Source organism: Danio rerio, chromosome 17 (assembly GCF_052040795.2).
Source record: "Danio rerio strain M-AB ecotype USA chromosome 17, GRCz13ab, whole genome shotgun sequence".
NCBI lineage: Eukaryota > Metazoa > Chordata > Actinopteri > Cypriniformes > Danionidae > Danio > Danio rerio.
The window spans coordinates 56152672-56169008 of NC_141037.1; the positions used below are offsets into that span (position 1 = coordinate 56152672).

A 16337-nucleotide genomic window follows, 5' to 3' on the forward strand; every position below is an offset into this window, starting at 1 on the left:
TGGATAAGTTGGAGGTTCATTCCGCTGTGGCTACCCCTGGTTAATAAAGGGACTAAGCCGAAAAAAAAAAGAAAAAATGAATATCCAGTATAGAATTTGAAGTCATGGTGCAATGGAGCATCTTCAACGCCTCCTCCTTCATCTTACCCCAGACTAGCTCAATAATGTTCATGTCTGGTGTCTAGGCTGACCAATCCCGGAGCAGCTTGACCTTCTTTGCTTTCAGGAGCTTTGATGTGGAGGCTGAAGTATGAGAAGGAGGCTGTTGATGTTGATCATCCACTCTGCAGATCTCTCACACACCCCATACTGAATGCAACCCCAAACCATGATTTTTCCTTCACCAAACTTGTCTGATTGCCATAAGAATCTTGGGTCGATGCGGGTTCCAATAGGGACTGCGAACTAAAGAGCGGGGAGAACTTTCATTCATTTTTGAGGGGCATTTTGTTTTTGTGCACGTGCCTGATTACAAGTGATCTATTAAGAATTACAGCTTGTTTTAGCCGTTTGCTGCATTGTTAAAACAATTCTTGCTGATTAATGAACTTTTATACATCTCAACTTAAATCAAACTGATTAAAATATTAAGTTCTAAACAACTAAGTTGAAACCTGATCAGCTTAAAAGTTAAAATAATAAAAACATTAGTTCTAATGAGTTTTTGTCATAGAATCATTTATACAGTGTAGCAGCAGAGGTGCCCCAGGGCTCTGTATTGGGCTTCGCTGGGTTTTAACACAGCTCCTGCAGAAACAAGCAGCCGGTCTGGGCCTTGGAAGGAGACTCGGGTGGGGAGGGAACACTTATTTCCTGGAATGTTTGGCTCTTACACAATACATCCATTCATCCTGGAGGAATACTAGACATGCTGCTCAATGTACACATGAAACATGGAATAAGAGCAGTGAATTATTATTATTATGGAAAGGGATGACAGGGTTCAACGCTAAGGATTTTTTCTACTGGGCCGTTTGGGCCAGTGGTTGAGGTTTTTACTTGCCCTGGCAAAATTTTCACTGGCCCCACCAAAAAAAAAAAAAAAAGTTAATAGCTATTTCTTAGCCACATATGTTAAATAATGTGGCAAAATAATGTCTATGAATGTCTATGATATCTAGAATTTAAACATTTAAAAAAATTTAATAAATGTATACTGAGCAAAATTAGTTTGATTTTATGCAAACGAAAGAGCAGTATGAAAAATGTGCTGGTATTTTATTGCAATTCTAAATAATTTTTATAAAAAAGGCTTGCCAAACCGACAACTCTTTTTTTCTTTCTTTTTTTTTTCTTTCTTTTTTTCAGTTTCTTATTTTGTACCCATGTAATTGTCTGCTTCCAAGACTTTAGAAACTGACGTTTTCTTTTAGCCTCATAGTTAGATGTTGCCATCTTTTCGCTGTCTTAATTGTTATCATGTTATAAAAAAAATAGCATGCTCACCGTTACTGGCCGAAAGGGGCCAGTAACAATCCTGTCTACTGTCCCGAGCGTCTTTCACGCTGGCCCCGGGCCACCAGGCAGTCCTTATTGTTGAGCCCTGGATGATTTATGTGCATCATGATGTAGGCTACCTGTCTACATCTAAACTTAGAAGGGGGAAATGTATAATTGTTTTTTTGCTTTGAGGCTTCTCACTTTAGCAATCATATGCTGCTGAAATATACACAACTTTTACATCAACTCATAGAAGCACTAGAAAACTACAGTCCCATTAGGCTTTGTGGTTAAATACAAGGAAGAAGTATACCAAGTTATATTTCCTTGGTCTCCATTTCAGAGGTTTTTACATTATCTGGAGACTGAAGCGTTCAAGTTTGTTTTTACATTAAATACTATAAAATTATTTCCTTTTCACAAAAACCTTTTTAAGATAATACATTTCAGGGCGACGCAGTGGCGCAGTAGGTATCGTGCTGTCGTCTCACAGCAAGAAGGTTGTAGTTCAAGCCTCGGCTGGATCAGTTGGCATTTCTGTGTGGAGTTTGCATGTTCTCCCTGTGTTGGCGTGGGTTTCCTCCGGGTGCTCCGGTTTCCCCCCACAAGTCCAAACACATGCGCTATAGGGGGATTGGGTAAGCTAAAAATTGTCCGTAGTGTGAATGAAAGTGTATGAGTGTTTCCCAGTGATGGGTTGCAGCTGTAAGAGCATCCGCTGTGGCGACCCCAGATTAATAAAGGGTCTAACCCGAAAAGAAAATGAATGAATTAACTACACATCAAAAGTTCACACCTAAATATTGCTTGATACTAAATGCAGATTTGGCATGCTGTCCTGGGAGAGAACCCTGAGCCCAGGATAATCAAGCCCAGGGCTCCCGCCTGGTCATTTAGCATGAAAGAGGGTCCGAGATCAGTTGGGGTGGAAGGGGGGGATTCTTCCAAAACGAAGATAAGGCAGTAGGGTGAAATCGGTCTATTTATTGTAGGCTTGGATCAATCTGATTGGAGTATTACTGATTACAGATGAGGGACCAGCTGCGATCAATCATATCAATCACAAATGTTTTGGGGTGTTGATCTCTGCTCTGTCGACTTCTGATGTTGAAAATTCAACTCTACAGTGTAACAAAGTGACTTTTATTAACATTTTAGTAGTTTAAAAATATTATAATGTAGAACAAATAATATATAGAGAAGCGTGTAAGATAACAGAAAGTGCACTGGCACTGTATTATCGTAATATACAACACAAACCCACACAACTTATCACTTCAAACTATTAAAAATTAGTGGTGGGCCATTATCGTGCTGTGTTAGCGCGAGACTCTTATCGCGCAATAAAATATCGCCGTTAATCTATTCTCAAAATTGGGTTGGGAGCTGGGTCTATTCTACGCCAGCTAAGATGACTTCTACCTTGATATTTTAGCGCGGATGTATACCTGACCGTGAGCCGTCTGACAAAAAAGTGCCCTTCTGAATCAAATCAGCAGGAAGCCTTACTTTAACATTTCATTCATGCCCCCGTGACAAACTGGGGTATTAGATGCAAATAAGGAGTAAGGACTGGTGAGAGTTTTATTGAATTTAATAACGCACGCCGAATGGAGAAAAAAAAACTTTTGCATCTCGCGATGTGTGTGTTTGTGTGCGCGTGGTCTTTTACTGACAGCCGCCTGTGTGGATCTTGTCGCAAAATATGGCGAAAAGTCCTACATGATGGTAATAGTTTGTCAATAATGGCACTAATATATGCATACTCCACATCTTAATTCCATTTCTGTTTATTTCAGTTATGACTTTAGCTGCATTTAGGTAATCAAAAATCGGTGTTTACAGCAACCAGTAAAAAAACTGAGACTCGAAAGTGGCTAAAACTGGAACCCCCAACAAAATCTGAATGGTTGGATCTCATATCTAATGTTCAAAATATGGAGAGGATGACTTTTTCTTTAAAACTACAAATGGACAAATACCTGCAATATTGGGAGAAATGGATTGTACTTATGCCTTTACAGAGTGTAATCTGATTTATATATGTATTTGTTCATGTGACCTGGAAGGAAATATGTGACCTCTCAACCGTTCATTTAAGTTCTGGTGTTTTATTGTATTATTTACTTAATTTTATTATTTTTTTAACCTACTTTTTGTATTTCAACCCCCCTTGTTTTATATTTATTATATATTTTTTCTTCTCTCCTTAAAAAAAATAAAAATAAAGTATAAAAAAAATTTAAAAATCGGTGTTTACATGTTAAACTCTTAATCAGAGTATTGTTTTAATCATATTGAAATAGTATTAAAGTATTGTTGTCCATGTAAACATACCTAATGTTTGACACACCGTCAGGGCTCTGTGAACTTGGCTTTGCGAAGCAGCATTTTCTTTATGTACATACATCAAAAGCAAGTATGAAATGGCTGTTTGGAGCTTATGTAGGCGTACAGTTCAACATTCATGTTTAACTGAATAAACAGTTAATAAACACAAGCACATCTTATTGAACATCATTTATTTTCATCACCAATTATAATAGAACAGTTTCTCAAGCAGTTTGTGATGCATTTTGAAACAGGAGATAAGCACCTGGTCTAATGCGCCACCTGGCTTGAGAATAATAAATAATAAAGACTTATTTGGGTAGCACACTTATTCTGAAAGTCTTCGGCAGAATTCAAATGAGCCATTTTAATCTAGATTAATCTGGATTTTAAAAATGAATCTATGCCCACCTATATTAAAATTGTTCATAAAACTCACGTTTTCATACCTTTTAAGGTTAAAACCTGTTGTAAGAAAGATCAAGGTCCCATAATGCAATTCAAAAGCAGAAATAAACAGGGGAAATAAGAAACATGAATCACAAAATGTGGAAAACTGATAATAATACGGATATTCTAGTGTATTTAATCACCCTTAAGTGGTTTAAAACCTTTATGAGTTTCTTTATGAAGGTTTGAAACAACATTTAGGGTTTTCTGTGTACCACTACTATTTATTCATTTATTTTACTTCGGCTTAGTCCCTTTATTTATCAGGGGTCACCACAGTGGAATGAACCGCCAACTATTCCAGCATATGATTTAAACAGCGGATGCCCTTCCAGCTGCAAGCTAGAACTAGGAAACACCCATACACTGTCATTCACGCACACACTCATAAACTACGGAACCAATTCTTTTATAGAGAATGTTGCGACTGTGGGGGAAACTGGAGCACCCGGAGGAAACCTACGCCAACATGGGGAGAACATGCAAACTCCACACAGAAATGCCAACTGACTCAGCCAGGACTCGGACCAGCAACCTTCTTGCTGTGAGGTGACAGTGCTAACCTGAGTAAAAGGGTCTCTATACAAAGCAAAAAATAAAGCAGACCAAAGACGCTGAAGACACAGGAGTGTGTATTATATTAGCAGGAAGAGTGTGTTTTCCTGTACAGAAGTCTTAAAGCAGAAGGTATATGGTATAATATATACCATATACTCAATATATGAGTCCTGTGCTACATAATAACTATCATGAACAGGTAATCATGACCATTTTTAAATGCTAAAATAAATAGTAAACATACTGTACCTATGTTAATAAATACTAACTGCTCTGCTCTTTGATTAGCGGACAACTTTGAAATCCTTAAACTCCAGTTCGTGGATGGGGTGTTCATTCTGGAACTCTGCTTTGGCGATGCGGGACTTTGGGCTGCCAGTGGTTTGGAGCCATTGCTGCATCTGCTGGACTTTAGAGACGGGACCCTGGAGCTGCCCTTGAACGGTTCCAGCATCAGTGTTCTGAACCCAGCCAACCAGACCCAGCCTCTTCCCTTCAGTCTGCACACACACACAAACAAGTGCACAATAAGACAAACTACAGGAGTATACACTCACCGGCCTCTTTATTAGATACGTCTATCCAACTGCGATGTGATGCTATCATGTCAATAGGGAGCAAAATCTCAGAGGAATATTTCCAATACCTTGTTGAATCTATGCCACCAAGGATTAAGGCAGTTCTGAAGGCAAAAGAGGGTCAAACCCAGTACTAGTAAGGTGTATCTAATAAAGTAGCTGGTGATTGTGTGTGTGGTTATTTATATATATATATATATATATATATATATATATATATATATATATATATATATAGATAGATAGATAGATAGATAGATAGATAGATAGATTAAGAGTTAAAGTCTGAATTATTAGTCCCCCTTTGAATTTATTTTTCTTTTTAAAAAATTTCTCAAATGATGTTTAACAGAGCAATGAAATTTTCACAGTATGTCTGATAATATTTTTTCTTCTGGAGAAAGTCTTATTTCAGCTAGAATAAAAGCCCTTTTAAATTTAAACACCACTTTAAGGTCAATATTATTAGCCCCTTTAAGCTATATTTTTTTCGATAGTCTACAGCAGTGGTTCTCAAAGTGGGGGTCGGGACCCCCCGAGGGGTCGCGGGGCAATGAAGGGGGGTCGCCTGGTGATTTCCTAAAAATCTATTTATTTTTATTAAACCATAAGAATTAACATATTTTATCCATAACTATACTGAAAATAAAAATAGTTGTTTATAGTTACTATATACTATATAGTTACTATAGTAGCTTATAGTTACTAGTTCTATTGGATTGCGACCCCAGGGGTAATTACATTATATTAAAGGCAGCAATAGCGTCAGATGCATTTTGATTTTATAACATCAGGTTATACTTTCTGGCACATTTTAAGCACTGACACAAATTTAATTGGTGTGTCTGCGTCATTGCATGCAAGGTTTCTGTATTTATAACCACCTCAGAGGATATTGGGGGTCGCGAGTGCCTGTCTATCTATTTTCTAGGAAATAGCAGGTTATACATTCACCAACTTATTACAATAAATGTTAACCTTTTCTTTTTTGTCTATATAGATATCTTCAAATAGAAACTCATTCTTTTTCATTTATGATTTGGACAGACACTTGCCTGTGTGTATTTGCGAAAGAAAACCCCCTGCACTCGGCCGTACACCTCATAGTCCACAGACAACAGCTCGTCTTCACTGGACATGATCACCTGAGACACAGAACATCCGGATATATCATCAATATACAATCAATCATCAGTGCGGGGCAAAGATTAATCGCGATTAATCGAATCAAGTTTGCTTTGAAATAATATAAGTGTGTGTGCTATATAAATTTATTATGTAAATGTGATACACACACACACACACATATATATATATATATATATATATATATATATATATATATATATATATATATATATATATAAATGAAACCATGCAAAACAATTTTGTTACATAGATTTTTAAATGTATATATAATTGTACAATTTGTATCACATGTATAACTAAATATAAACACATTTTCTCAAATATATGCATGCATGTGTGTATTTATGTATACATAATAGAGATACACGGTACACACACTTAAACTGTCAAAAACTTTTATGTTACTTTTAATTTTTATAATCAATTGATAATGAAACAGACCATCATGATTAATAATAAAACTGATCATAACAATCAATATTGAAACAAATGATCATAAATAATTGATTATTTGAGATTATTGAAAGAGATTAACAAAACAGATATCCGTTAAACATGATTAATAATCTAGATCTTAATATTTGTATTCACAGCGGATACTAATTAATATATATATATATATATATATATATATATATATATATATATATATATATATATATATATATATATATATATATATGGTAACGTTAACATTCAAACATCTTATTCAAGCATGTAAACAATAAGTTAAACATGTTATATTACTGATTTGTGCAGAATACGCGCCAAACATAACGTACCGGTGGATGAACGATCAAAACCTGCTTTCTGTTATCTTAATTCCGCGGTTCAATTAATTGTATTGCCTTGTGAAATGGAGTTAATTCACTCGTGAACTGGTAAACGGCAGTTTCTCTCACGAACTGCACATGCGCATTATCATCGTCACAGCGCATCGTGCATCCGGGTTACCCATGACGTCATGTACAAAACTAGCCAATAGTAGATGTGGAAATAGTTTGCGCTGTCTTGTTTCTAAGCAACCAGACTAAACACAACGCTTCACTACAAAATATAAGCTAATTGACTGCTTTGAACCAGAGGTCGCTGATGTTGTTCGCAGACAGGACAAGCTAGTCGGTGAGTTTTAAGATGATTTGATGTTTAAGCTAAATAGACTTTCAGTGTTGTAAATGAACATGTGAAACGGTTCTTTCTCGAGTTGAGGAACTATATTGCTGTTTTACTATACATAAACTATATATATATATATATATATATATATATATATATATATATATATATATATATATATATATATATAAAACATACATCACCACCGGTTGTTTCTTGAATGAATAACGTTACAGCTGCGGCCGGTAGTTATCGAGAATTTTTTATATTTTTTATTAAATTGCCCATTAATTGTATTTTATTAACGTCAACCTTAAATTCAACCCTCATAGTAATGTAAAAATAGTAATTACACCAAGTATTATTCATATTATTTGTTAAATTACCCATTCAATTGGGTTTTATTAACATCTACCCCCACCCAACCTTAAAGTCAACCCTCATAGTAATGTAAAAATAGTAATTACACCAAGTATTATTCATATTATTTATTAAATTACTTATTAAATTGTGGTTTATTAACATCTACTCCCACCCAACCTTAAATTCAAACCTCATAGTAATGTAAAAATAGTATTTACACCAAGTATTATTCATATTATTTATTAAATAACCCATTAAATGTATTTTATTAACAACCTTCCCCACCCACCCCTCATAGTAATGTAAAAATTTGAATTATTGCTGTACAGTGTCACAAAAAATGATGCTATATTGATGTGAGTATCCGCGGCTGGAACTTACCTAGTAAATACTGTCTCACCAATAAAGTTAAAGAAGTGGCATATAAACTACTTCATTTAATTTATCCAGTGAAACAAGTTGTTAAAATAAAAGAGACATGGAATCTGCATGCACTTTTTGTGTGGAATTAGGAATCGACCTAAAACGAGGATAAAACACCTGTTTTTTTGAATCCACATATACCCAAATGTTTTGCTTTGATATTGAATATCTTATATTTAAAACTTACAAAATTAAAGATTCTGTTTTCCTGTAAAGACATTCTTGACACACAATAATAATGATAAAACTTTGGAGCTATTTTTTTTATTAATTTAATGATTATTTATGGGAAGTACCATGTACACAAACAAAAATGGTCCAATGATAAACCTAACATTTATTTGTTTAAAATTGATCTTAAGCATTATATCGAAACCCTTAAATACATAAAAAATATAAGGATGTATGCAATATTGGAATTATTTTCTTTTGCAAATTTTTTGGTAATTTATACATCCCGTGATTTACTTTTTTATTTTCTATTGATTTGTTCCTTTGACGTGAAAAAATGTAAGCATTGTATTCCTCATTTTTTGTATGATATTGTTCTTGTTATGAAATTTAAAAAAAAATTAAAAGAGAGTATTCGCGGCTGTATCCCTTCTAACTTTATCATCAACGAAAAGAAAAATAACTGGATTAAAATGTTGCATAAAACAGGTGAAGGATGTGTATAAACATGTAAAAGTCTCAATAATATAGTTGGGTTTATTGTATAACATATTCCAGTAATGTTTTATTTACACCCATGTGAAAAACAGTAGTTTTTATGCACTACAAAATCTATTATACTGTATATATTATTGTATTTTAAGCTCTTTGTTAATAAATGCTGCAGCATTCTGCACTGTTAACTATCATGAACTAATACCATAGTATATTTTAGTTTTTATTACAGTAAACTGTGGTGTAGTATAACACTACCTCACAGTTTTTGAAGGAAATAGTATTTGTTTTTATTCTTAAAAACAACACATAAAGCAATAGCCGTGTTGTCATCACAACAGTTTAATTTAAGAACTTTACTATAGTATGGTTTAAAAACACTACAGTGTTTACTAAACATTACTACAGAATGTTTTCACACAGTGTAGCGGCTACGTTGAGTAACAGCTGAGAGGTTAAACCAGAGACATGATTTGTGACGCAAACATCAAATGTAAACAAGGCAAGAAGTCGTTCCAATGTCTTCACGTTCTCGTTTATTTTCCAATATAAAACATACCTTGATCTTTTGACAGTGTAGAATTTGATTTGGGCTTAAGTTTGAGCTTAAGTTTGGTTTCGTTTGAGTTTGTTTGGTCAACAAAGAGTACCGCGTCCCCGTTCACCCCATCTCTCTCCTTCCTAAGTTGTGAATGAACAGGTGCCACCTATAAGCGCACTACGTCCCCGGTGACCCTCCGCCACAATCACGTGACAAAGGTTAACCATTTCATGTCTACTACACACAGGTAACTTTAAGAAATTATTTTTATACTAAAGCTTGTCAGATGGTAAAGTATTGTAAAGAATTTCTCAATATCATAAACTACTTTATATTAAATGCAAATTGTTAACAAAAAATCCGATAGTAAATATTATAGTGTTTTAAACCATACTATAGTAAAATACTCTTGCGGTAATTCTATAGTTGCTTTAGTAATACAACAACTATAGTAATATAAACAAATTACCCGATACTGTACAACTTGTTTTACAACTAGGTTATATTAGACTGCAATATACCAAAGTTTACTGTAATAAAAAGTAAATTATACTACAGTATTTATTACAGTTTAATAGGTCACTATATACTCTATATCATTCATATGTGATCATATTTCTTCAGGGCAAATGTTTGATTAAAAAAATAGAATAAAACATAAAACTCTTTTCAAAACATAATGGTTACAGGTACAACATTAAAATAGAAATTATTATTTAATAAAATGCAAAAATGTAAACATTGTATTTTCAATATGCAACTTGCAACTTTTTTAGGATGCTGTTATTTAGCATGTGTGTAATATTGCACATATAATTTATACAAATGTATTTCTATTAACAAAGTATTTTGTGACACCATGAAATAAATGTATAATATAAAAAAAGCATTTGAAATTACTATTTATTTTGTCTGCATGATTTATATTCTGAACACTCCCTGACAAAAGTCTTGGCGTCTATCCAAGTTTTAGGAACAATAATAATAACTTGACTTCTAGTTGATCATTTGGTTACAGAAGTGGCTTATATGAAAGGCAAAGGCCTCTAGATTACGCTTTTTTTTACCTAAAAAAAATATGATCATGCCTTAATTTTTAATTATTTCATTAGGACAGTAAGCTCTGACTCTGCTTAGACAGAAGTCTTGTCACTGAACAGAAATAATGTCCAGTATAGAATATAAAGTCCTGCTGCAGTGGAGACAGAATGAATATTGTGTGTGACTCCATCATGAGCTTGGAGGACTGCATCCATACATCTCTGACATGACTCAAATCACTGATTAATAAAGTCATCTGGAATGGCAAAGAAAGCCTTCTTGCCGGACTCCCAGAGCTCATCAAGACTCTTTGTGTTCATCTTCAACGCCTCCTTCTTCATCTTCCCCCAGACATGCTCAATAATGTTCATGTCTTGTGACTGGGCTGGCCAATCCTGGAGCAGCTTGACATTCTTTGCTTTCAGGAGCTTTGATGTGGAGGCTGAAGTATGAGAAGGAGTGCTATCCTGCTGGAGAATTGTCCCTCTCCTGTGGTTTGTAATGTAACAGGCAGCACAAATGTAATGTAACAACAAACCATGATTTTTCCTTCACCAAACTTGACTGATTTCTGTGTGAATCTTGGCTCCATGTGCATTCCAGTAGGTCCTCTGCAGTATTTGTGATGATGGGAATGCAGCTCAACAGATGATTCATTAGAAAATTCCACCTTCTGACACTTTTCCAAATGATTAACTAGAAGTCAAATTATTATTTGTTGCTTTTACAACTGGGATTGACGACAAGACTTTTGTCAGGTAGTGTATGCACATATGGAAGAAATAAATACATGAATAAATAAAAAGTAATTTCATATTTCATCATATACACCAGGGGCCTCATGTATCAACGCTGCGTAAGCACAAAAACTTTGCGTACGCCAGGTTTCACGCTCAGAATGGCTCACGTTTGGATTTACTAACAATGAACTGAACGTGGGAACGTGCGCATCTTCACGCCAGCTTTCTGGCTGGCGTACGCACATTTTTTGTGCGTGTCTGTTTTATTTCCATTGGCGACTCCTAGAGGCAGTTCTGTTAAATTCCTCTCTACAAAGTGTCTGAGCCTTGCAATGGCAGCTGTATGAGATGGGTTAATCTAGTAGGTATGTAAGGTTTCCATACCATACAGTTGACCAGCCAAACATTAAAGCGCAATTTGCAGCGGTCGCCTGTTTTCCCAATGTAATCTGAGCAATCTACCGCACGCACATTGCTATAAAGACACCATCTGAAGATGAATTTGCATGCGTGAATCAGAAACATTTCCATTCAATAAATATGCAAATAAAATATGATGCACAGACTTATTAATGGTTCCTACTTGTCTTTCTCGTGATAAATAGTGGGCAAAAACTGATATGTAGCGGGGAAAAAAAGAAGAAAGAGTTCGTCAGACGCTGGATTCGAGCCGAGTTTAAGCTCGAACGTGTCAGTACATGATCACTTGCGTCTTATGAGGTGCGCCACTGAGACTGCTAAGGGTACTGCAACATTTTACAGGTATAAACCACACTATTTCTTTTTTTAATGCACTCAGTGCGATGTTCAGACCCAACTGTGTTAACCGCATCAGCTAAACTCTCCCACTTTATTTTTTTTTTTGTTGTTAATTCCGGAGAACAAACTTGCAAATAACACCACTTTTCTCCGGTCTACCTCCGAAAGCAGCACCTCCAGTTCACATTCTGTTCAAAGTTTCTCTTTTTGCTTGATTTTGCCATTAGCATAGTCATTAGCATATTCATACGGGGGAGGAGGCAGGGAGGGGTTTTGCGCTTGTGCATGTTGCGCTCAGTTTCACGTTCATTCGGATGTACAAAAGAATATGCGTGAGATTCGGCGTACGCAGTGTTTCATACATCTGAATTTTTTTCTGCGTACGCACATTTACAGCTTTGTGCGTACGCAATGTTTTAGTAAGATTTCCACGCAAGTCTTCGTACATGAGGCCCCAGGGGTGTCCGAACTCGACATTCGAGGGCTGGTGTCCTGCTGACTTTAGCTCCAACTTGCTTCAGCACAGTTTCTAGTGTATCTAGTAAGAGATTGATTAGCTGGTTCAGGTGTGTTTGATTAGGGTTGGAGCTAAACTCTGCAGAACACCGGTCCTCCGGAACCGAGTGTAGACACCCCTTATATACACTCATGCTATATTACAGTTCAAAAACACACTTCAGTATTTACTATGAATTAACCAAAACTATGTTTTGTAAATATGTTTTATATTCTGTGATTAGAAGACCAAGTCCATCAGGAGCTGCATATGCTTCATGTATAAACATGCAAATGTTGCCACACCATCATCATCATTTCCAGGAAAAAGAGACTGTCTCATTAAAACTCCCATACTTACAAGACACGAGCCGACATCACAACTACAAGCTGGATATTGTAGAAAACCAACTGCGGAAGATGAGCTTCGCCAGAGAGAGACATCATCCAGAGAGCATCTATAAGACCCAACCCATTTATGAGGAAGAGCAGAATCAGTACGTCCCTTCTCGGAGAGAATCCGACAGACTGTTCCCACTGAAACCAGTGCTTCACAAGAGAGCGTACAGCCTGAGCAACATCCCGAAACCAGATCATTACCCAACGTTAGCTGAGCAGGCCGCTCTCAGACACCAGCAGAAGATGGTGAGGAAACTAGACGCTCAAGATCAGCACATCCCCGCACGAACATCGAGCCATGAGCAGAAGAGCTCTGAAAAACACACAAGGCTGTCGAAGGAAATCCACTCCAAGGAGATGATGCTCCAGCAGAAGATCTTCAGGGCGGAGGAGACCGTGAGAAGAGTCCAGAGAGAGAGGAACAAGCGTTTTTTTGAAAAGCAATTGGATGACAGGTTGTACAGTGATTGGTATGAGGGAACGGGCAGATATGAGAATGAAAGAGACTATATGGAGAGATGGGAGATTCGTGATGCCAAACAGCACACCAGAGGACAACTTCTTACCTCAGAAAGAGTGAAAGATCACGAACCAAGAGAATGGGATGATACAACAAAAGACTGGGGTTTGGAAAAGATAAACATACGCAGAGAGAGAGAGATGACGTTAAACAATCACGTCAGGAGACGAAGAGAGACAGACAGAGAAGATCTGCGAAAATCCACGAGAAGAGACGGATCTCTGAGAAGACATGATAGAGGAGCTGATGAAGATGCTTCAGGTCAGCTCTCGTACAGACGTCTGAATGCGAAGAGCGCAGGCAGAGATGATGGCGAGGAGAACGCAGAGCTGCTGATTCCGTGTAGCGTGTGCCGGCGCTGCTTCGCACCAGAGCGTCTGGAGACACACATGAGGGTGTGTGAGAAGAAACGGCCGCAGCGCAAGGTCTTCGACATGTCCAAGTACAGAGCCAGAGGGACCGAGCTGGAGGAGTTCATGAAGACCAACAGCAGGAGCAGAACGCCTGAGGTCAGAGACGCTGCTTATGGTCGTATCGATTTACTTTTGCGGCTTTGAAATGATCACCCAGATTAAAAAAATACTACATATTTTAAACACAAGTAAAGGATGTAAGCAGCTGATCACACTGATCGCACTTTTCTGTTCTAGTGAGCTTTTTATGTCACTAGGCAACGACTGAAGCAGCTGTGTATTGTGCGCAAGCGTTGCTGTTGATATTGTTATAACTGTAATCAGGGCTTGACATTAAGGCCCAGTTCACACTGCCAATTAAATGAGACCCAATTTCGATTTTTGCTCATATGCGACACAGATCAGATCTGTTTTATGACCGTGTGAACACGAAAAAAAAACACGCATGCATTCGGATATTCAGAGATCAGTTTCAGGCCTCCTTCATATGTGGAAATAAATCAGATATAGATCGGATATGTGACAATGCGTCACGTAAACAGGCAGATTGGATTTATTGAGACTTTCCGTTCTGTACATCATTAAACTTGCGACAATGTGGTGCTTCTCCGCGGTTTAATGACAGAAAGAAGAGCGTGTGTGGAGATGCCAACGCGGTAAACAACATCAGAGGAAACACAGAGGAGGAAATTGGTCAGTCGCCACAATTTGCTCCCACCAGACCTGAGACCTCTCTCGTACCCACACATTCCTCTGAATGGTGGAGGACATCATAAAGCATGTAAACCGTAAGCGCAAGCTGCGATGACGGCCCTTTCCCACCTCTAATCATTTTAAAGTTGGGCGAACTTCGTGTTGTAACTTTTGCTTTTTGTCGCTATTAATACACGCACTGCGGGCTACACATAGAACAACTTTATTCTCTCCAACACTAGTGCGCACACAGGCAAAGGCTACATCTTCAACTACACACACACACATCATGGCCATACCATTACATAAACTGCGTGGGGGTAAATCTGGACTAAACCATTCACTGCTTACAGAACACTTCGCATATTTCGCAGAGCTAAAAACAAGACAATTTCTTCCATCGTGGCTAGTGTGGCACAGATGCTAGAACCCGCCTTTATGCATGCGCCACATCGTAAATTGTATAGAAGTGTAAACGCATGAATTGGATATGGGTCACAATTAAAACAACGTGTAAACAGACAGGCCAACAAATTGGAATTGGGCATCAAGACCTGACAGTGTAAACGGGGCCTAACACCCGGCAAATGCGGGTAGATTTCACCTGTGGCGTGTTAGACAGACACCCTCACTAGACACTTTGGCTGTTTAAAAATATTTTTTAAATTGCCAGTGCTGCCCCGTCACTAAAGATTACAATTATAGTTGAAGACCGTTTGTCAATATGCACGCAAATGTGATCTTATCGAGAAGCAGCACGATCTTATAAAGTGTTCGCGCTAGCAAAAGAAAGCAGGCAAATACCGAATAAGAGGAAGATCGGGAGCACTGAGATCCTTGCTCACTGATGACAGTGTCGTGCGCACAGCTGATTTGATGCTCGCGAGTGCTTAAAAGCTCCTGTTTCCTATTTCCTTGCACGAAGCAATTGTGGCTGGAAACGCAACTTGTTTGTCTTTGAAAAAGACTGGGAAAAGCGGTGCTCGTGCAACTACACTCCTGCTGAGATTGAGCTTGAGATTTTTTGTAAGCAGCAGCAGTTGCCGCTTTCACTTTAACCATTCTTTTAACAGATTAGTAATATGCCTAACATTAACGAATGTTTTTCTTTCTTTTGCTTGCAGCTATTTTTGTTAATGTGGTTTAATTATCATCCTTTACAATAAGATTGCTTTAATAGGAGATTAACTTTCTATTTATTTAACTTTCTATAGTTAACTGGTGATCTGGGAGCTTTAGCCTGGACAGACTACTGTATATAGTTTTAGATATGTGAGAATATTTTTGTTGAATAAAATTTAGATTTTTCTTGTTTTTACGCATTATTTAAAATTTGGCAAGGAAATAATTAGTTTGGTGTGGCCAGAGAAAAAAAAAAGGTAAATCCTTAGTGTTGTGCTGTATTTTTTCTAGAAAACCGTTTTCGTAATGTTTTGTTTAATGAGGAACGCAAGAACAGAAACGAAAAAATATCAATTCTGCTCGGAGTGAACTGAATAGATTTTTGTTTGTTTTTAAGCTGTATGTCGACTCAACGATTTTTCTGAAAGTGGATTATGCAGCAATTTTGATCGTCCACGATCAAATATCGTTTTATCGCTAGGGCCAGACGGAATCTGCGGACGTTTTTTGCATTTCTGCGGAGAATTTTGGTAAAAATCT

The 16337-nt window shown here is 37.0% G+C and overlaps 3 protein-coding genes and 1 long non-coding RNA gene across 9 annotated transcripts in view; 2 read left to right on the plus strand and 2 right to left on the minus strand.

Annotated features, from left to right (window-relative positions):
• galnt16 (UDP-N-acetyl-alpha-D-galactosamine:polypeptide N-acetylgalactosaminyltransferase 16) overlaps positions 1-16337 on the plus strand; it is a 375091-nt gene that overhangs the window by 113601 nt on the left and 245153 nt on the right. The window lies entirely within an intron of this gene.
• On the minus strand, positions 119-14073 carry LOC147840073 (uncharacterized). The gene is made up of 3 exons (XR_015513978.1): positions 11195-14073; positions 10516-11036; positions 119-405 (listed from the first exon to the last, which is right to left on the minus strand). It is a non-coding gene; the product is annotated as an uncharacterized LOC147840073 (long non-coding RNA).
• Positions 4863-7384, minus strand: acyp1 (acylphosphatase 1, erythrocyte (common) type). The gene is given in 3 exon segments (NM_001122849.1): positions 4863-5279; positions 6413-6502; positions 7289-7384. Coding segments are annotated over 2 exon segments (300 nt in total). The 5' UTR covers positions 6497-6502; positions 7289-7384; the 3' UTR covers positions 4863-5063.
• Positions 7588-16337, plus strand: part of zc2hc1c (zinc finger, C2HC-type containing 1C) — an 835825-nt gene continuing 827075 nt past the window's right edge. The window contains exons 1-3 of one of the 6 annotated variants that reach the window (XM_087291153.1): positions 7588-7628; positions 9761-9862; positions 12896-14078. In XM_087291153.1, coding sequence (XP_087147279.1) covers positions 9846-9862; positions 12896-14078 — 1200 coding nt within the window. In that variant the 5' untranslated portion in view covers positions 7588-7628; positions 9761-9845. Of the gene's footprint in view, positions 7629-7930; positions 8068-8182; positions 9863-12895; positions 15930-16337 lie in introns of those variants that run through there. The other 5 variants (XM_087291154.1, XM_087291155.1, XR_015513888.1 and 2 more) reach the window with 5 other exon arrangements.